The sequence below is a fragment of the Notechis scutatus genome, chromosome 12, assembly GCF_049901735.1.
Source record: "Notechis scutatus isolate UNSWTSFEM ecotype Mainland chromosome 12, rNotScu1.2, whole genome shotgun sequence".
In the NCBI taxonomy this organism is placed as follows: Eukaryota; Metazoa; Chordata; class Lepidosauria; order Squamata; family Elapidae; genus Notechis; species Notechis scutatus.
In genome coordinates this window covers 11,599,114-11,620,962 of record NC_142020.1, presented here as the reverse complement: position 1 = coordinate 11,620,962, position 21,849 = coordinate 11,599,114, and the positions used below count along the sequence as shown (strand labels likewise).

General features: G+C 42.2%; 1 protein-coding gene across 1 annotated transcript in view; it reads right to left on the bottom strand.

Annotated features, from left to right (window-relative positions):
• Positions 1-1,915: 1,915 nt before the first annotated feature.
• The window catches only part of SMG1 (SMG1 nonsense mediated mRNA decay associated PI3K related kinase), a 59,580-nt gene continuing 39,646 nt past the window's right edge, over positions 1,916-21,849 (bottom strand). Inside the window, exons 42-62 of the mRNA XM_026682482.2 lie at positions 21,124-21,366; positions 20,089-20,337; positions 19,302-19,520; positions 18,304-18,494; positions 17,585-17,757; positions 16,556-16,835; positions 15,790-16,062; positions 14,654-14,888; positions 13,283-13,506; positions 11,970-12,120; positions 11,476-11,665; positions 10,397-10,866; positions 9,232-9,366; positions 8,450-8,602; positions 7,635-7,814; positions 7,034-7,261; positions 6,092-6,303; positions 5,658-5,764; positions 4,355-4,534; positions 4,097-4,203; positions 1,916-3,012 (exon numbers count right to left, since the gene is read on the bottom strand). Coding sequence (XP_026538267.1) covers positions 2,935-3,012; positions 4,097-4,203; positions 4,355-4,534; positions 5,658-5,764; positions 6,092-6,303; positions 7,034-7,261; positions 7,635-7,814; positions 8,450-8,602; positions 9,232-9,366; positions 10,397-10,866; positions 11,476-11,665; positions 11,970-12,120; positions 13,283-13,506; positions 14,654-14,888; positions 15,790-16,062; positions 16,556-16,835; positions 17,585-17,757; positions 18,304-18,494; positions 19,302-19,520; positions 20,089-20,337; positions 21,124-21,366 — 4,278 coding nt within the window. The 3' untranslated portion in view covers positions 1,916-2,934. The remainder of the gene's footprint in view (positions 3,013-4,096; positions 4,204-4,354; positions 4,535-5,657; positions 5,765-6,091; positions 6,304-7,033; positions 7,262-7,634; positions 7,815-8,449; positions 8,603-9,231; positions 9,367-10,396; positions 10,867-11,475; positions 11,666-11,969; positions 12,121-13,282; positions 13,507-14,653; positions 14,889-15,789; positions 16,063-16,555; positions 16,836-17,584; positions 17,758-18,303; positions 18,495-19,301; positions 19,521-20,088; positions 20,338-21,123; positions 21,367-21,849) is intronic.

Below are 21,849 nucleotides of genomic sequence, written 5' to 3'. Positions count from 1 at the left end.
AAATGTTTTCAAAGAGAAAGCCCAGTTGCCTTTTTGGGAAAAAAAAAAAAAAACACCTTTCCAATAACCATGGTCTGGGTGATTGAGAATCTCCACAGACAGTAGAGCAGCTTTCGTACTCTGAAACTTGTTTCCAAAAGAAAGAAACAAAGCCATACAGGGAATTAATACAGGTAGATTTTTTTTTAGTTTTATTACATTATGCAGTAAAGATCCCATTCGGTACAAGTTTCATTTTTGAACAAAAGTATAAGCATACATGAAACACGGGTGTAAGTGGCCTGTTCCACTCACAGCTTCCAAGAAATAAAATATGTAATTCTCTTATCCCAACTGTTGTCCATATGCAGACTGCCAGTTAATGATGCTTCACGCTGGGAAGGATAACAACAACACTGCAGTCACCAGCTGGATGAATTCCGACTCGGCTTTTTAAGAGAAATTCAGTCGTCTCTTCATTTTTGCAAAACGTGGCAAAGGGGTTAAGAGTATCAGATCCAAATACATTTACTCACAAGCATTAGCAAATATGTTGTCAGTGCACACGACAATTCAGGGCAAGTTACCAAAAAATGAAAGACAAAAAGCCTATATGAAAAATAGATAACAGCATCAAATCAATCTTTAATCAGATATTTTGAGGAGGTCAAAACGTTTTTTCCCCCATAACAGCATCAAGTCAATTCTTTATCAGATAGCCCTAAGGAAGCCAAAAGATTTTCTACATTATAAAATACTGGTAATAATCTTTTTTTTTAAAAACTCCTCATTTATGTCATAGGCTGTTTTTAAAAGAGAGGCCCAAGCGTTACCTCTGATGAATAGCTGAGCATTCCTGTGCAGGAATATTTCCTCCTCCCTTGAAAAGCTTTTTTAAATCTTCAAAATACTACAGAGACTATGTGCAGAATCCTGATTTGCTCTTTCAAATTAGATTTTACAAGGGGTCGCGGGGGGGTGGGGAGGAAAGGTGTGAGCCCTTCAGGTGTCAAGTCCACGGACACCACCAATAAGTGAATCAGGAAGCAGCCCGATTCTTTTTTTTCCTTAGGCAACACTAAAACCAGCTCGCGAGTAACGAAATTTTTATTTTACAGCCAAGCCAAAAACACTGAAGATGTATGGAAACAGACTGGTTTAAAGTGCCTTTTCAAAATAAGCAACGTCTCTCACACCCACCATTCAAAAGTGCACGGTAGATTTAGGAAAATGGGTTGGGGGGAAAAAAGTCCACGATGAAATCTATTATACAGAACACTACCTCTTGGAAGTCTTATATGGAAAAATAACGCCACAAAAAATCTTTATACGATTTTATCTGAACCAAAGAGCCCACCTCCCTCTCCCCCCAAAGTCCAGTATATACACCTGCCTTTAAATCCCCAGATCGAACTGGAAACACTCTTACGTTCGTAAATCAAAAATTCAAAGTGAATCAGCATAAAACTACCTCCACTAAAACTTCACTTTTATTGATTTTTTTTTCTGTCAACAACAACATAAAAGGCTACTTAAGTTATTTGTAGTTGCTTTTTTTTTCTTTTTTCCCTTTTCCCCTTCCTTGTTGCAAAAGGTAAAAAGTTACATCGGAGTAGCTACGTTTACAAAAGAAACTACAGCAAATCACAACAGAATGAGCTTGGTAGGCAGACCGAGGATTGAATTGAACAAAGGAGTACGCACTGCAAGCAGGAAGAGGAGCAGAAGGGCATTGGATGCCTGTTCAGTGTATTATTTGAAATGCACAGTGAATCCGGGGAAACTGTACATGATAGGATCACCAAAAGGAAAGCAGGAGAAAAAAAAACCCTCGCTTTAAAAACCAACCCCTCAAAAATTGCATTGGATCAGCCCGTTCAGAAGGCAATGGCTTTTAAATGTTCAGCACTCCCTGTGTGAGGGGTTTTTGTTTTGGTTTGTTTTGTTTTTTGGGAAATTTGGCTCGCCCAAACAAAAACCAAAGATCCCTTTGACTGAAGAGTGAAATACCAAGGACTGAAATTAACATGTCTTTTGGGGGAAGGGTGGGAGGGAGGAAGAAAAAGAAAAAAATAATAACCAAACTAAGTTAAAGAGAAGAAACCAGGAGGGATAAAAAAAAAAAACTTGGGAAAAAAAAGACATAAGGCTCTCTCTTCTCAGAGGATTCTTCCAATACGGCTGATGTACAGCTTTTTTTCTTTTCTTTTGCATTTCAGTCTATTTCTGAAGTTCATCTTGTGCAGCTGTTTTTTTTTTTCCTCCTTTTCCCCCCCTTTTATTTATTTATTTATTCGTTTTGCACCAACTGGTCGACTCAACCAGCGCCGTTGCTGAGCAACTAAAGAGCGACAAGGAACTCAATCTCTCAAAATCTTCCTCTGCTGCAGATTCTTCACGCCCTGCCCTCCTTCCTTTTATTTTATTTTTTTTCCCCGCCCGGGGTGGAGGGGGAGGGCTTGTTGTTGTCATCGTCGTCATCATCGTCGTTGGTTTTTTTTCCCCCGCATTGTTCACAGGGTCAGGTGGAACGGAGTTCCAAATCACTCTGCGGTCTGTAGCGTTTCCCAAATTCCCTTTCTGCAGCTAGTAGTCCCTCCCCAAAACCCTGGACACCTTTTGCAGTTCTTCTGGAGCAGAAAGACGGCCCTGTGTGTTCAGGCGATGAGCTTCCACACGCTTGACCCTGGAGGGGTAGGAGGGGGTGGGGGGAGAGAAGGGGAGTGGGTGGTGGGGTGGGGGTGGGGGGGTTCCAGGCCATTGTGTTTAGCATATCCCTGAGTGCAGCTACTCTGTAGGGCTGACGTTCCCAGTGCACCGAGATTGCTGAGGTCTCCTCACAGTAAGCCCCAGAAAGGCGTTACCACCAGCTGTGGTGCTGCTATGGAGGCCCGGTTGATTCTGATGGATGCCGCTCGCCTCGCTGAACCAAACTGACCCGATCTCGTCCTGTATTCATACCCAGGCTGTCCAACCTTCATACAGCTGAGCCAAGTTATCTAGATTAGTGGCTTCCTTAATCACATAGTCAACCTAAGGAAGGGCAAGTCAGGAAGTTAGAGGCTTTCTTGGGCAGAACCGCTTCGATTAGAAAAACCCACCCGCCTCCCCTAGGCTCCCTAAGGAGGGCAGGGGGGAAATCAGCTTTAAAAACAAAATTCCAATATTCGTCCACTCCTGCTACACACAGTGTAATAGCTCTTGACTTATGACCACAATTGGTATGGGAATGTCTGTCGCTAAGTGACAGACGTGGTCGTTAAGCTGAGCTGGCCCCTATTTTATAACCTTGTTGGCATGGTCATTTAAAGGAGTCCGGCTTCTCCCACTGGTTTGGCTTGTTGGAAGCCCGCCCCCCAAAAAAAAAATCGCCAATGGTGATCACGTGACCAGATACTGCAAGCGGGCCAAATACATGCTAGTTGCCAAGTGTCCAGGTTTTGTTCGTGCGACCACAGGGATACCATCATGGTCGTAAGTGCAAGGACCTTATCGTACCTTTTTTTTCAGAGACATTGTAACTTTGGGTGGTCATAAGTCAAGGACTACCTGTACAACGGGGACAAGCATAAAAGATGTCCCAGAGGCCCCTCTCTAAGAGCTCTTTTTAACCAAAGGGCTATACCCAGAAAAACGAAGGTGGTCTAATTTTGTGTCTAGATCTGTCCAGCAGCGGGCAGTTCAAAATAGTTTAGTGTATCAGGAAGTCAGCGTGTCCCATTGACAGTGTGGTTAAGGAGCTGACATATTAAACTGTAGCCTTGATATACTGTAGAGCAGGGGTGTCCAACCTTGGCAATTTTAAGACTTGTGGACTTCAACTCCCAGAGTTCCTCAGCCAGCTTTGCTGGCTGAGGAACTCTGGGAGTTGAAGTCCACAAGTCTTAAAATTGCCAAGGTTGGACACCTACTAATGGTTCTTCAATACAACTGTTCTTCAATTACAACTGTAGATGGTTCTTCAATTACATAACAAACTTTTGCAGGAAATCTAATTGGGAAAAACTACATTCTTTCATGCCAGAATGTAAATTAGTAATTGAAGTCTTTAATGTGGTGCTTAACCACGTACAAAACAGGAGCTACAACCTGGATTTTGGACAGTGCCTGAACTTACCTGTTCAGCAACAGACATTCTCCTGTTGGGATCCAAATCCCGGCCTTCCAACTTGGCTTTGACACGTTTCCACACGCTTACAGCATACGAATTCCGCTCTTGCACAGCTTTAAAAGAGAGAGGGGGAGGGAGGGAGGGAGGGAGAGAAAAACACCCCCACCATATGTTAAGTGCACATTATAGGAAAATTCACTGGTGCATTTGCTCATAGCAACAGAATATATTAATAGATGCTTTTCAAGCATGTTCTGTTTTTACCTTTCCCCGTTTTAGGGTCTCTGATGGCCTTTTTAGGGCTTGAGATAACACTCTTTCCAGCTCCTGCAATTGTGCCTGGAGGAGTATCTGCCGATGGCGCCAGGTTTTTCTGAATTAGTTTTCTTGTATTCTGCGACATGATCTCTGGCTGGGTTTTCTGTCCCGTATTGCTACGGACCGCTAATAAAAGGCAATTTGAAGTTTTGAAAAAGTTGTAAAAATGAACTAAGGCTGAGTTACAGTCAGAGAAAAAAAAGCAAGAAAGGTGTAGATTTGTTGTTTTATGACAAATCCAACCCCGCCCTCCAAAGAAAAAAACCCGAGTAGCAAACATCAGGCACCAATTTCTAAAACACGCACTTCAGATGCAAGGTGCTTTGAAGTATATATGTGGGCCAGCACATCCATTAATCCCTCAGAAATTAACAGGTGGCAATTTCAAAGTTAGGGCAGCAATGAAAATTTCAATGCCTTATGATCCCTGCACTGGGATTCACATGATCACCACATGTGACCTTCCCAGCTGGCTTCCAACAAGCACAGTCAATGGGGAAGCTGGCAGGGGAAGGCTGCAAATTACGACCATGCACCATCTCGCTTAATGACCACGGCAAAAAGTTTATAAAATTGGGAGCAGTCACTTAACGACCGCACCGCTCAAGGATGAAGTTTTCAATCCCGATTGTGGTCATTAGTCAAAGACTCCCTATAGTTCTTTTTTTATATATAATTTTTATTATTATTTTTTATTAATTACATTTCTTAGTGCTTAATAAACATTGCGTTGTCTGGGTATTTAATTTGCTTAACAATACATCTTTACATTCTTAATCTCCACCCCTTTTTTCCAACCAGATAAAATAGATTCCATGTTTGATAATATTCTGTGTCTTCTTCCTGTTTAATTTTCAATGTCAGTCTATCCATTTCTGCACAGTCATAGTATCTTCTTAATTATCTCGCGGTCTTTCTACCTACAGTTCTGTGGGGAGGCTGATATTGACTGTAGCCCAACAGTCAAAAGGAAGTTAAATGACATCTTGATTATTACTGCAAAATGTTCTTCCTCCCTACTGACAGGGTAGAACTATTTTTCACTTACCAGAAAAAGAAAGAAAAGAAAAAAGGGATCAGAATCTAAACCATGTCTGCACAAAAAGAGGGGAGGGGGTTAACCCTCTCAAGGAACAGCTTCCTACCTTTCCCATTTTTCGAGGAGGAAAGAAAACCTATTTTATTATCCTTCTGCCAAAGTGAATGATGATCAGGGGAACTGAGAGATCAAATCTGCTCCCAATTTTACCTGCGGCAAATGTTGGCTGGCACACAGCAACAGACGTCGGGCTGGAGCATTCATTCGGCGTATCCGTGATTAAGGGCGATGCAAAACTCACTAGATTATTGTAGACACTTTAAAAACAAAAAAACCAAGAATCAGTCAATAACCTTTTGGAGGTTGAGAGAGCTCTGAGGGACATTAAAGGCATTCAATCCGACCTTTTTAACTGCACATCTGTAACCTGATGTATTTACTTCAAAGATGCCTTTTACCACCAGGGTGGCTTCCTGGTTTTGTTGAAAAGCTCGTCACAGAGAATGCCAAATCATATTTGTACTGGGCAATCTAGAGATTTCAGTTGCTAAGAGCAACTACACTTCCGATACAGTTAACGATTGCATTTTAATTTATAGACAGATAATTTAAATTAACAGATATAAACAGGGACATCTGCTTACCTTTGGCTCTGAGTTCTCAGCTCTTTCAGGGTGGGAGTAATTTCTTGCAGCATTTCAATATGTTCCTGACTGCGCACCTGGCCCATAGCCTGAACTAGTGTAAACAGAACAGTCTGAATATTGTCTTGCCATAATTTATATTCTCCCAAGAATTGTCTAACACTGTTCTCATAAGGAACATCTTCACCATCAGCCAGAGCAGCTTCCTCATCCTGAAATAAAAATCACATCCATGAAGGACTTTTAAGAAATGAATGACCATGACTATTTCCTTTAAAAAGCCACAATGCTTGAACATACATTATTTATTGTTTAGGTCCCATAATGTATGGAAAGATTTGGTTAAAGGAGGTTTCAACACCACTGGAACACTGATAACTCCTTCCTTCCTTCCTTCCTTCCTTCCTTCCTTCCTTCCTTCCTTCCTCCCTCCTTCCTTCCTTCCTTCCTTCCTTCCTTCCTTCCTTCCTTCCTCCCTCCCTCCCTCCCTCCCTCCCTTCCTTCCCCTTCCCTTCCCTTCCTCCAGCTCAGTGTCATCATATCTACTTCTCTGTCATGAATGGGATTCCCCACTGTAATGCTTGAAAATAGCCCATATGAAGCTTCAGGATCAGATTATTCTAGAAATGTCCATTATTTCTCCATGTGTTTTCTACACATTTTTTCAGTTTTTTGTAGATACTTCTAGCTTCTTTCGATAAGGTTTGGAGTTACTCAGACTGAGGCAAACTTGAGTAGCCTTCCCAATAAATGAAGAGGTCCAACGTTATACATATGCATCAGGCACTCATCCAAAATTCCAGTGGCTGCTAAATGCCAGGTGCCATTCTTAAAATTTCAAAAAGCCCAAAGAGAAATTCTAAGATCTCCTCTTATCTTCAGGGATCCTACCCTCAGCAATGCAGTGAGTCCTCCATCGCTACTCCGTAGTGCAAATCTTACCTTAGCCATGGCTTTCAGCAGATGTTTGACATCCCCAAGTTGTCGATTGTGCCCAGTAAGCACCGTTTTAATACTATCCACCAGATTTTGAATGGTTTCGCACACAGTGTCTATATGCTGTTCTTTCTCAGCCTGCGCCGTCCTCTGAGCCGACGTGTCCTGGGTCAGCTGCTTGTGAGCTATGACAAGCCATTTGGAGCTACCAATGGGATGGTCATGATTGGTACCCTAAAGAAAAAGGGAATATTCCGATAGCATTTGAGGTTATTAATTTAACTTGAATGAGCCCACTCAGCCACAAGTTGCAAGCCGCTTTAAGCCAATGGCTGCCTGCTAGGTAGGGCTCTTGTAAAGGTAAAAAGACAAAAAGTCCAGTATGACTCATTCAGTTTCTCAGAAGAATGTAACCAAGACAACCAACAAATACATTTATTCAGGGAGCACAGCATTGCAGAACATCTGAACTTTGTTATAAACAGAATCAAATTGCTCAGGAATCAAAAGAGGGAGGGGAAAAGTGAAGGAAAAGCAATTGTAAGGGAGGAAGCCACTGACAGTACCTAGTGTTCTAAGATGGCTGCCCCCCGGCCGCCCTACATACCACTCTGTGAAGCAACCGGAGCTCCAGATCAGTCACGGTGCTATTAAACTGGGATGCAAAGGAGCACATTTGTTGGCAACGTTTGATAAGTTCAAACAAAGCAGCATCAAGATTTAAGGCTTCTGTTGTTCTGGTGCGCAAGCTTTCAAAATGAATGATGTTACTACAGAGGAAAGTAACCTGCAAGACAGAAAAAGGAGGAGGAAAGGGTTTATCTTAAACCATAAAACTTTCCCTTAAGTTCCTTCTGAAACTTAATTCAAAGCTTGGGGTGGGGGGGTGAGGGAAGGAAACCTTTAATTCTTCCATCTCCCCTTGATAGTTTTTCTTATCCTGAGAAATGTATTCGGCAACCAGAGAATGTGATTTCCTTCTCAGTCATTCTCTGCAGTCTACAAGACTCAATCAAATTGTTCTCGGGATAAGAAAAGTGTCACCTAAATATTGAGCTCCCCCTTTTCTTGCAATTGATATTTAGGCTTTAAGTGGCACTGAATGATGTGAGTATTACAATGAACTGGGAAAATACAGCATCCTTTAAAAAAAGTCATTCTGTTTTCATCCCAAAACTAAAGTGATTCCCAAAGATTATTTTTAAATCTTTACTTAATAAATTATGTTAGATTGTAACAACAATTCTATGTGACATCATGTTATTGCTGACATGTTATGGAATTCAGCTCTATATCCCAAAACATCAGGTCCTTTTCTACAGCCTCTTATCCTTACTAGGTGACACAAAATTTGTCCTTAAATATGCCAGTTTTATTGCTTACATAAAAAAAAAGCTAATCCAATCATGCCATTCCTATTACCTGGTTTGCTCTTTGACTTTCTTTAAGAACAAGGTTTCTTCTTTCGGCAATTGTGGCATCAAAATCCTGCAGAACTGGGGCTAATGCTGGGTTGGCCCCACCAGCCCATTTCAAACGCTGCTCGATGCTTGCTTCGAGGACAGCCAATTTTTCCTGCAGGAAGTATGAAACAGATTAAAAGTCTGAACATTTTTGCTTAGGCTTGGGTCCTGTGCAGAAGTAATCTCTCTTATCTCTCTCTCTTTTTTTTTTTTAACAGTTAAGAGGAATCAAATGTTCAAGTCATCTGCGTAGCAACCTCCTTGGCATAGTTAAAAACACCCTTTTCAAAATGTCTGTGGAGATTCTCAGTCATTCAGGTCATGGGTTGTCCCAAAAGTGCTTTTTTCAAAAGGAAACGGGACTTTCTGGTTTTTCTTTGAAAATGTTTTGTTTCTCATCTCATCCAAGAAGTTTCTTCAGCTCTGACTTCCATTCCCCACCATCTAGTCAGAGCTGAGGAAACTTCTTGGATGAGAAGTGAAACGTCTTCAAAGAAAAACCAGAAAGTCCAGTTGCCTCTTGGAAAATGCACTTTGGGGACAGCCTTTTCAAAAAAGAAGCAAGGTGCTTTCCCCCCCCCCCCCTTTTTTTGTGTTAACCTATAGTAGGGGCGAGTGAGAAGAATCTGGAAGCGCCTTTTCCAGCCATATGTGAGGGACGGCTTCAGTTTTCTTAAGTGCCTGACACATTAATATCTATTCTGCCTTTCCTCATATAGCTGGGTTGGTGACGCAGCTTACCTGAACTGCTGCAATAGAAGCTTCAATCTGCCCTAGAGTATGAAGTTTCTTTTTCATGCTGGCCAAAATGGCAGAACGAGGCGGAGGAGTGACTGTCATGGCTTGTGGGCGGTTGAGGAGATCCTCATGCTGCCACTTTTGGAAGAGGGAGGGAAAAAAACAGCATGTTCATTCAGCCTTGTAGAGATTCAGCAATTTACAATGTCACTATTACAGTTCTACATTTGCCCCACCTCGGTGGCATACGTAAGCCTGGTTTGCACACTGTGCCAAGCTATGATTTATTTAACTAATGTATAAAACCATATATCTGAGGATTATAATAAGCACCATCACTAATTGCAAAAGGCAGCTTTATCTGGAACATCTACCACCTTGATAATAACTCTAACATCTACCTATCTCCAGTTCTTGGGAAGGACTCAAATTGGTGGACAAAAACTCCAAATTACCAGTCTAAACATCTGGCTGACTAGGCAACATATTATAGTAATATACCATTGGATTCAACAACAACAATAAAAAAAAATCACTCCCAGTTATTTACAACATAAAAAAGATTACCAACGTAAGCGGCTAAAAACATAATCAGAAGTAGTAACTATAACAGTGAAGGCTATTATGACTTATTCATAACATGTGCTGAGCCAAAAGAAAACAAACTTCATTGTAACGTATTAGCATGATGTGGGAATCCACTCAGATTCAAAAAACAAAGACCAATACAGCAGAATAAGCAGTAATATATATTAAAAAATGTGCTGCCAGCACTATTGTAAGAAAATCTCCCAAGCAACAAGCGGCCGCATATCCTGGCTATATTGTTAACAAGCCAGAGATTTAATGTTGTTGGGGGTTTTGGGGTTTTTTAATGGCTTTTACTGTTTCAAAATGTTTTAAAGATTTTAATTGCAAAATAAAATGTTTCTGAACTGTGAGCCACTCAGAGTCATTTGCTAAGATGGGTGGCTGTAGAAATCAAATAAATAAGTAAATAATCAGGTTATTTACTGCCTTGTTTAATTGGACACAGTCCATTTTTGTAGTGCAAGTATTTTGCGCTGCGGTCTCAAGGAACTCCGATCTGGGAAAAGCCCTTCTTTGCAGAGAACGGGTTTCAGTTTTCCTGACTTATGGGAAGGATTCAGACTTGAACCACACCAACCTGGAACATGGCAATGTGCAGCTGTACCCTCTGGAGACTGGTCTTGCACGAAGAAATGCTGGTCTCCAGCCTCCTGACCAAGTCGTGCTTCTTCCACGCGGTGTCATATGAACTGGCCAGTACGGTGGCCCTGTTCATAACCAGTTGCGAGTATTTGCCAATCTGGATATTGTGCTCCACCGCTTTCTTGCACAGGTCATCCACCGAGACTTTGCTCTCGGCTCCGAAGTCCTTGGCTTCCACTTGAGCGATGATGTCCACCCCCAGGGCACTAATGAAGCTGCACAGGGTGAGTCCCAAAGCCTGATTGGGGAGGCCAATTAAAAGCTGGCGGACAAAGTCAGCGGTGAAAGCTTTGATTGGCTTGGCCATCTGGTCCTCGCTAAAGCAAGAATTCCGATACAAGGTTTTCACGTTGACCATGGGCACCGGCCCATTCACAGTGGTTTGATCTTCCATTGAATTGATACCTGGGGAGGGAGGAGAGGAAAAAATAGGGTTGACCCCTTTAGAACAAGTGCATCCCCCCAAACTTTTGTCAGTAGGACCAGCAATTGTGATATTTCAAATCAAACAGACATCATAATGGGACAGTACGGCTGGTCCTCCATTTATGACCACGATTAGGCCAACATTTTTGTTGCTAAGCAAGAACAGTTGTTAAGTAAGTTTTGCCCCATTGTATGACCTTTCTTGCCACAGTGGTTAAGTGGATCATTGTGGTTGTTAAGTCAGTCACACAGTTGTTAAGGGAATCGGACTTCCCCATTGTTTGGAATTTTTATCATGTGATCAGGGGGATGCAGCAAAAATCATAAGTGTGAAAAACGGTCCTAAGTCACTTTTTTCACTACTGTTGTAACTTTGAACACTCACAAACCTGTCTTTTCAACTTTGCTGGTATGGTAGATCACAGCTTCAGTCCTCAGGTTTAAATCCAATTTTCTTATTGCTTTTTCCATCTAAAGTTAGTAATATTTGCCTCCGAGTGGCTTTTTAATTCAAAAGCCCAAGGCAAGAAGTACTATTTAATCAGCTTTGCGGTGAAAACAAAAATAAGAAGAAAAATACATATTTACCTGAAAGAGTCTTAGAAAAAGTGCCACAGAGTCTGAAAAACTCCTTTATTGTCTGCAGCCTTTTCAAAAAGAAAATCTCTTCTAAGACTTGCCGATTGTTATCATCATCAAAAAAGTTTGCTTGAGTGCCGCGGGCTTCCCTGATGATATCAATCTTGCGCCAGGCGGCAGGAATTTCCATCTTGTTTAGCTGTAGGGCAATTAAATTAAATTAAATTAAGCAGAAAGTTAGCTTGCCTTATACCTACTTCAATAAGTTTTGCTGAGACCCAGGATGCTACAGAGGTTAAAGGCACCAGGCTAGAAACTGGGAGACCCAGCAGCTCTGCCTTAGGCATAAAACCAGCTGGATGACTGTGCCAGTCACTCTCTCTCAACCCTAGGAAGAAGGAATTGGCAAACTTGCTTTGAGAAAACATTGCTGGGACTTATCCATGTAGTCACCAGTAGTCGAGATTGAGTACTTCCCTCCAAAATTGCAAGTAAATCTATACCTTTTCAACCAATAAGCCAAATGCTGTTTCCACTTGAGCGAACATGCCATCAAATGCTACCAATAACATCTGGCCTGCTGACATTTTGGGGGTTTCCTCAACGGAGCCATTTCTGGGTTGAATCAGTTCGCCATACTGGGCATGAAGCATCCTAAAGAAAGAAGGATTTTACATGTTAAGCTACGTTTTATCCTGAACAGGCATGCAGACAGGGGGAGTGGCAACGGCTCCCCTGAGGCTGCTGCCTACACAAATTCACTTATTCACTAGCCGCATTTATAAAGCACCGTACTCCTCCAAGACGCTTAGTGGTTTATAACAGAAATTAAAATCAACCACGAGCACAAGAGACACTAATAAGTCAAATCCCACAAGGCTAGAAGCATTACTCACTGTCCTTCCAGCAATGTGCTTGACCATTTAAAAACTCTGTGAAAACCTCAGTATTAACTGTGAGAAGGTATCATATAGATCGGGGGGGGGGGATGTTGTTCTAAAAGGAGGGGTTCCATAACTTAAAAACACTGGCTCCTCTTCTCTCACCCCCTGCTGAATCTTATATGGGGGAACCCTGAACATCCCTACTTGTAACAATGAGCAGGTGGCCCTGAAGGTACATAAGCCACGTTCGACTTAACATTCAACACTCTGAATTGAACTTGGGTAGTGCAGTGACAACCAATCCTTCATGTTTTGTGACTGTCATTCATCAGAAAGTGGGCTGTTGCATTATGTATCAACTGAGGCTTCCAGATAGTCTATAAAGGCAGCCCCATGTAGAGTAGACTAATCTGTCAGCGTTCCAGCAAACCTCCACTCCAGCCAATAACTCCAAGACAGACATCTTCTCAAAAGTTCTGTTTTTATTTGGATAGTAAACTGGCACAACTGGGGGAATCCCGAATCTGAAAATTCCGGGCTTCCTTGCAATAATCAAAACTACAAATCCAAACCCCTACACCCATCACCACATCACATGCCCCAATCATCATCCGTCCCAACTTAAGACTTCCCTTCACATATGCGCACAATAGCATGGCCTTGAACTACAGAAAGAATGTTATTTTGTCTAACTACACATTCCCCAAGAACTTCCACCCTCCCACTTTCCCAGGCTCAAAATGTGGCAGCGTGGGAGCATCTGGTTTCAATGTGGCTTCCAAAACTGACATAATCTGTTTTAAAGAGATCAGGATGGTGAGTTCCTGATCCTTTTATCCATCCTATTCTCCCCAGATGTTAATAAAAAGACTCTCCTACCTGGGTAGAATGAACTCAGGGTCAAAGGAAAGATAAAGCTGTCCGCTCCTTACCTTGCAACGTCAATGTAGTGAGAATGTGTTTCTTCCTCAAGACCCATGGCTGCGTTCCTTAAGTAAGACTGGAGAGACTCCACCAGGTTTTGCAAAGGAACATCGGTTATTTGCTCAATGAGGTTATCAAGCTCATTCAGCATACTTTCCAAGGTATATTCTCCTTTCATTAAGCACCTAAGGGCTTCTGGAAAGATGATCTGACGGAAATTTGAATTCAGTTCCTGTCAGAAAAACACAAAATGCTTCAAATCCATAGGCATCCAAAAGAAAGAGTCAGCAGCGCTTAAATTAGGTATTTTTCCACGTCTTCCATGAAAGGTCATGTGAAGCAAAAAACTTTACTGCAGACTCAAGTGTTTTAAATACATTTGAAGAAGCAAGTTGTCTTCAGCGCATTGATAGGAGAGCACATGTACATGCATGCATGAGTATGACTCCCCCCCAATTTTCAATTATTTTTATTTTATGGTAATGGTTGTGAGAGAAGCCCATGAAGGGAGAGGTGTTGTGAAGGATGACGGTGAGGTGGCAGTTTCCCAGGAAGGGGAAAGAACCTTCCAGAAAGCGGGGGGGGGGGGGCAAGATAAAAGGCAGCACAGCCTGGAGCAGACAGGAGACAGAGGAAGAGAGGTAGGACAGCCACTCCCTCGAATCTCCCAGCGTATACAATATCTGTTAGAGTGAGAGCAACATAGATTTAGTCTGGCAAAATTCTGTCTATATTGTCTGTAAGCAAATAAGGAACTGAATTCTGCCTGAACTGTTCCGTGTTGTTCTTGGCTTAGCTTGAAAATGGTGCAGGTTTACTACACCCAGCCGCTTTCTTTAACTTTTAAGAAAATGAGTAGTAACAGTACTTAGCAATATCACTTAGAGATATATCACTTCACGGTGCTTTCCAGCCCTCTCTAAGCGGATTAGAGTCAGCATCTCGCCCTCAACAATCTGAGTCCTCATTTTTTAACCGACCTCGGAAGGACGGAAGGCTGAGTCAATCTTGAGCCTGGTGAGATTTTAACAGCCAAATTGCAGGCAGCCGGAAGCCTGCATTCTAAAACCCACCACAGCTTTTAGACTTATATAGCGCTTCACAGCGTTTCCAGCCCTCTCTAAACAGTTTACAGAGTCAGCCTCTTGCCCCCAAACAATCCGGGCCTCATTTTATCAACCTCGGAAGGATGGAAGGCACAGTCAACCTTGAGCCGGTCAGGATCAAACTGCTGGCAGTGAGCAGAATTAGCCTGCAGTACTGCGTTCTAACCACTGTGCCACCAGTAACACAAATTCAATCAAAATATTGTTCCATTATGATTTACCCCAACAGAAAAGCTCTGCAGAGCAACAAGATGTATTAAAAGCACATTTTACCTGAAGGGAGATGTAAACTCCATTAGCAAGGTGAATAGCTTCTGATGCTTCAACAGGGTTAGGAATATCTAAATCCTGAGGGGTCAGGTGACACTGTTTGAGTAGCTGGACAAGACAGGTGACGTTGCCACTCATGCTACACAGTTCCTCCAAGAACCAGGCTCCGTCACGGGACGTCAGGTCCACAAGCTGTTCTCCGGCACTGGACGCAGCGCCTTCCATCATTAAATTACGCCTAGGTAAGAAATTAACTTGGTTAATTTGGTTAATGTTCTCCTCCCCCATTTTTTTTTTATTTTGAAAGCTGATGGGAGGTATTAAAAAATGAAATTTGAGGCAGTTTGTTACTGAGCATTTGAAAGGAGGAACATAAACCAAAGGGAAACAAGTAAAATAAAAGAGTAAGTTAAAAAGAGTAAAACACAAATTAAAAAATGTGGCATCTAAAATATCATTGAGATTACCAGTTTTACGATATAACAGTAGCTATTAATGAAACTATGAGAAATGTATTAAGGTAGTCCTTGACTTATAACCATTCATTTCTGGCCTTTCAAAGTTACAACACTGAAAAAAGTGACTTAGGGCCAGTCCTCACACTTACAACTGTCCTCAACATTCTGACAATCACGTGATCAAAATTCAGGTGCTTGGCAACGGCATGAATTTACAACGGATCCTGGGGTCGTCTGATTGTAATTTGCGACCTTCCCAACTGGCTTCCAACAAGCAAAATCAATGGAGGAAGCCAAATTCACTTAATAAACGCACAATTCACTTAAAGACTACAATGATTCACTTAACAACTATGGCAAAAAGGTCATAAAATTGGATGCCGGCTGCTTAACAACTGCCTCGCTTGGCAATGAAAATTCTGGTGCCAATTGTGGTCCCAAGTCAAGGAATATGTCACTTTTAAAACTAAAAACCACTATTCAGCTTTAGACTACAAATACCTAAATTATCCTAATCTAAATCACTAACTAAACACGATCATAAAAACAGAGGTTGCACATTCACCGTGTTTTAAACATTATAATTGGTAAAACCAAAAGATCGAAGACGTTTTGAAAACAGAAAGAGTCTCGTCCTAACACCTGAGCCACTCGCGAGTCCGTTTTTGCCAAGCATCTCACCTGGTGAGGCTGCAGAGAGCAGAGATGATCACGCTCGCTAAGCTCAGGGAGCCCTCTTCTCCGTTTTCATGGAGGAAGACTTTAATGCAGCGCTCAATTTCTTTTAGCTGCTCTTCACACACTGGAACCGTGACGGCTTCCTGCTTCAACCGTTCTACCTGTCGCATCAGCCTGCTGTTGATATCTGCCGCATAGCGTTGCAAAGTCATTTCCGTTGTACTGATAAACTGGCACACCGCTGGGGGAGGTTGAGGGGCATACTGTAATTCATACCTGGGAAAGCAATAAAATTATAAACGGGTAAGGAAACACTCCGCTACATGGTCTGTGACAATGCCAAAGCTGGTCCGCTAAGCATGAGCTGTGTCCCATTGTTAAAATGCTATAATCTTCTCAGAGAAAACATTGGAAATGGCATAATAATAAAGTACTAAAAAGCAGCCGAGTTTGGCAAAATTAAAGTGCACGATTGATGCAGGGATCAAAATACTTTAGGGGGGAAAAATGCGTATTTCTCATGCCAATATTTAGCACTTTAATGAGCCAAGTCGGAGGAAATTGATTATTTTGATCCCTCCTTCTATAGGTTTCTGTAGAGGGGAGGGGGGGAGAGAGAGAGAAAGAGAGAGAGAGAGAGAAGAGAGAGAGAGGGGAGAGAGAGGGGGAGGGAGGGAGGGAGGGAGGGGAGGGAGGGAGGGAGGAGAGAGAGAGAGAGAGAGAGAGAGAGAGAGAGAGAGAGAGAGAGAGAGAGAGAGAGAGAGCTTACTTCCGATAGAGATCCTGGCAACGGTCGATGGTCATGTTAACAATGAGGTCTTCCATCCATACTTTCCACTGCTCAACACGGTGCTTCTGGAACACTGTTTTGGGATACTGTAGCGCAACGGTGGCATAGTTGTGCAGCTGCTCCAGACAGCCCCGTAGAACTGAGCGCCTCTGCTGGAGAAAAGCACCGACCTCTCCTTCTAGTTGTTCACACTGGCTGATCAAGTGGGCCTGGCCTGCGTTCTGAAGAAAGGTGGTGGCAGGCACGTAGCTTGGAGGACCTTAAAAAAAGATGAAACACCCGGAAAACCATTCAAATCCACTTGTGTTAGAAACATCTATGGCAGAGTTCCCCAAACTTTTCGGCTTTGTGGACTTTTTGGGTGTGTGTGTGTGTGTGTGTTGGTTCAGCGTGTGAATGTACTCCGCTCCATTTGCACGAGCCACTTACGAAAATGGAGCATGCGTGCATGCACTCACCCACCGCTTTGGGCAGCCCAGTTCTGAACAGCTCACGGCCTGGGTGTTTGGGACTCCTAGTCTATGTTCAATCATCTGGTCATGGTTATCCCGAAGGTTCTTTTTCCAAAAGTCACATGGGTTTTTTCTCTCTCCTTCAAAATATTTTGCTTCCAGAAGCTTCTTAAGTTCTGAAGAAGTTCTGAAGAAGCTTCTTGGATCGAGAAGAGAAATGTTTTCAAAGAAAAAAATCCAAGAAAGTCCAGTTGCCTTTTGGAAAAAGCACCTTTGATTTCCAGAGAGCATTTCTCTGGACCAAGCAAAAATTACCAAAACAAAACAAACAAAAATTAATAGCCAGCCATCAATGCCCTCATTAACAACCAAACGAATGGCTAAATGAACAGTTATAGTTGAGGACTCCCCTATATTGGCCTCTAACACCATTACTTGTAATGACTGCACCTTACTGTGAGAGCATGCATTAAATAAAGCCAACATATTTTTTTTTAAATGTTAGTCTATCCCCACATGCTCTCTTGGAATAGGCCCAACCCTCCAGGTCTCGTACCAAGATCCATTTGAGTGCTGATCTCCTGAAGCAGGCTTGCAAGTTGAGTTGCTTCCAGATTACTAAAAGCAGCTTGGTAGTGTGAGATCCACTGCTCAAATTCGTTCAGTTTCACCTGGACTGCTTCCTGCACTGCTCTCTGCTGAGTTTGCAGCTGTGTATGCTCAGAATATCTGTATTTTTTTTAAAAAAAGAGAGGAGGTATGAAGACATACAGCTGAACTTAACATTTCTAGACAGCTATTATCAACTTTACATCATATGATATATTATTCTTTAGACACATCTGTCAAGGGAATTGAGACAAATTATTTTTGAACAGGATATTTCAAAAATTTGGAGCTGGTTAACAATTCTTTTTAAAAATCAAGTAACACAATAGTTGATAAAGATGTTAAACATTGCATGTTCCTAATTCAGGTGTGTTCATTTTCACAAGGGATTAACCACAAGTAAATAGCCAAGTCCACCATAATGAACTTTCAGATTCCTTAATTTTTTTACCTTTTTCTAAAGTCTGTGAACACCTCACTGACATGACTGCAAGCCTTGTGAGAGTTTTCTTTTTTTAAAAAAAATAGTACTAAACAAGAGTTAGTATCCAGGTCTCCTCACCTTAAGACCCACAGCATGGTCTATCAACTGCAGTTGCCTACTAGAGTTTCATAAATTATTTTGAGATTCACCAAACGTAAGCATCATTTAGCAAAAATGACTACCTGTGCTGCAGTGTGTGAGATGGATGATCAACTCCTTCAGCACTTTCCAGATAATCACTCTCTTCTAATAGTTTGCCTTGTAATTTTTCAATATCTGTCAGCTGCTCTTGCAAATGTAAATATTCCCCTAAACTGCTATCCAGTTTAGGAATTACAGTCAGCATTTCGTCTCTGTTCTTAAACCAGTTGACCTGTGAACAAATGTTACATTATATGCAAGGTAAACCAAGTATTGTAAGTTTTCTGAGTTTTAGTGGATGTAAATTAACAAAACAGCAATAGCAATAAGACTTATATACCGCTTCCCAGTGTTTCCCAGCCCTCTCTAAGCGATTTACAAAGCCAGTCTATTGACCCCAACAATCTAGGTCATCATTTTTACCAACCTCGGAAGGATAGACGGCTGAGTGAACCTTGAGCTGGTGGGAATCAAACTGCTGGCAGTGGGCAGAGCCTGCAATACTGCATTCTAACCACTGCTCCATCAGGGCTCAGTGATTAGAATCCTTTCATTATTATTATGGCAATAATTTAGGAGCTTTGGTTTCCACATCTATTGCTGAGAAATACTTTTAAAATTTTAAATATATATCAACTTTTATCTGAAAGAAATTCTGAAATAGTGTAATGGTGAACCCTTAAAAATAAGCCAGGTTAGGAAACAGTTTACCCAAGGACTACTATTTGCTACTCTACTTTATCGTTAATGGGTAGAGTAAGAGAATCTAGAAAGCCTAACAGGGACTTTCTCTCCCCACTTTTATATGAAAGAGAATCGAGGAGGAGCAATCTTGAGCTTCTTTCTCACTCTCACAGGCTAAGTGCCAGCCGGATCTCCAGCCGGTAAGCTTAAGTTTACTTAACATCTGTTGAATGTTTTCTTCAAGACCATCTCTGTACAATAATTTAAATATAAAATAATTTAAAATTACTGAAGGGATTATTGGTATATTTAGCTCTTTCAAATGCAAACCCGTGTCAAGGGATGTCGATGGTACCTTTATTTCTGCGACTCTCGAGGAGAAGAGACTGCGGGTAATGTCCCTCTCCATTTCTCTTTTGCTCTGTTTGTTCTCTGCTTGCTGACCTCCACCACCGTACACAGCTCCAGCAAACCCTGCTTCGCCACCCGCGGTCCAGTCAACGAGCGGGTCATAGACAAAAGCTTCGAGCAATGTCAGCAGGGTTTCCCGTCCTCGGCGCATGATGTGCAGGACCTGTTTCAAGAACAGCTGCATTACCCGTGAGCCCAGCTCAACATTTACAGAAAGGGAGCGTTTCTGCCCAACATCTTACCAATAGGGCCTAGGCAGGTCTCTTTCAAAAGGGAATACTGCCAGTCCTCGACTTATGACCATAATGGAGGCTACCCATTATGGTCGTAAGTTACGACCATTGTAAAGCGGGTCATCAGGTGACCGGATCTGATTTTACAATCTTTTTCCTAAAGCGAATTAAGTGAATCCATTATTTGCTATGGGATGTTTTTGCTGAAAACTGGAATATTGGTTTTTGGCTAAAATGTTGTAAAAATGCAAACGCTCATAAATGTGAGCTAGTGGCCAAGCAGCCAAAATGTGGTCACATGGCCACGGGGGGGGGGGAGTGGCCTTGGAACTTTGGAACCAGGTCATGAGTACATTTTGGGTGGGGGAGGAACCTTCATAACTTTGGTCGATAAGTGGTTGCATGTTGAGGACTAAGTGTAAGCAGTATGATGAAAAGAGAAAGAAAGGGTCTCAAGGATCTGATCTTCCATTTTTGGCCCTGATCCTTCCCGCTTACCTGTTCACAAGAAAGCCTGAAAACCCCTTCCACTTTTGTTACTCCAAAGGCAGTTTCGATGTTTTGGGTCATCCGGAAGGGGACTTTCTCTGGCACTCGCAGGCTCTTCCCTTTTTCAAAGCAAACGTTGTAATCAATGTGCACAACTTCTCCTGTGGTCATGTCGATCAGCACATTATCCAGATGTCTGTCTCCGAGACCGATGATGTAGCCAACCATTGACATCACCGCAGTCGATCGTGCGTACGACTTGGAAGAGGGAAAAAGTATTTAAACTGTAAGTCATCTATTTTCTCACTATCTCCTTTCCCCAAACCCTCCCCCCCCCCCCAGCTCACCAATGCTTACATAAGTGCGTCCTAAATAGGAAAACCACCCAAGGGAACAATGTCAACACCCACACACAGAATGCATTCGCCGTAAATGTAATCGTATCTTTGGAGTGTGTCATATAGACAGGGAGAATTGCATGTTGCACGTTTCTCCATTTCCAGGGTTGGGGAACTGTCACACCTGGGCCTGGAATCCTCCTCCAAGCCCCCCTCTTACACATGGACAAGCGTTTAGTAAAACTGCCAGTGTTACAATAAAAATTAATGGACCTCCAGAGTCATTACATAACTCTGAAATCATGTCTGATGATTATGTCTTTATGAAGGGAGAGAGACCATTTTGGAAATGGCTCTGTTTTTTCTTTTTATTTAAACGTCTAGCAAATCCAAACGAAAAGTTGAATGGTACAGATAAATCTATTCTTATTTAAGAAAATATATATGGCTGCCTAACTCACACTCAGTGACTCCAGGTGGCTTACAAAGATAAAAAATCTCATTAAAAAAACAGTAAAAAGCAATAATCCTCCACTCCTGGTGACAACGATCAGTCAAATAAGCCACTTGATGGGCTCCATCCCACTCTGGGTTCTCCAGGCTGTTGGCAAAACCAGGTCTTCAGAGCCTTGAGAAAGAGTGTCAAAGTTGGGGGCCAGTGTTATCTAAATAACACAACATACATCCAAAGTCTTTAATGTGTTACCTGGGTCACTCTCCACCATTCATCAGGTGTAGCACATGACGACCAAAGCTCTTTAGCTAGAAGACTGGGTGGTGTGGCTTCCATTAATTCCTCCAAAACCGACTTCATGACATTCAGGGGCCAGTCTCGACGGGAGACGTCCAGACTAAGTCCAACTGCTTTCAAGGCTGGTCCAATTTTACTGTAGTAGAGTTCGCTGGGTCTGGGTACGATCCCTGGATTCTGTGGGGCCTGATAAGAATCCTGCACATAAAAAAAACAGTCTGTCAAATGTGCTTTGCCCAGCTCAGCTCAATATTATTAGAACAACGGTGCTACATGCTGAATGTAATATTACGCATTATCAGCTGGCCCATAATTTATGATGGATAACAAATCTTAAGGATTTACCCTTTTACTATTCCCATTTCAAACCACATTATTCTGGATGGGACGAGAAAATACAACACTTCTAAATTAAAGATCATGTGACTTGCCTGTCAGCTGATGTATCTTGTATCCACTTTATTATATAAAAAGAAATAATACCATATGGATTACTAAACTCTAAGCCAGAAGTACCCAACCTCCGATCTGTGAACCAGTACTGGTTTGCAGCATGCCAGCAACCGGGCTGCAGAAACAAACGAAGCCCCATCTACGGGATGCAGGTAGCATGCAAAACCACACACACCCCAGTCCGCAAAAAAACCTTTCTCTACAGAACTGGTCCCTGGTGCCCAAAAG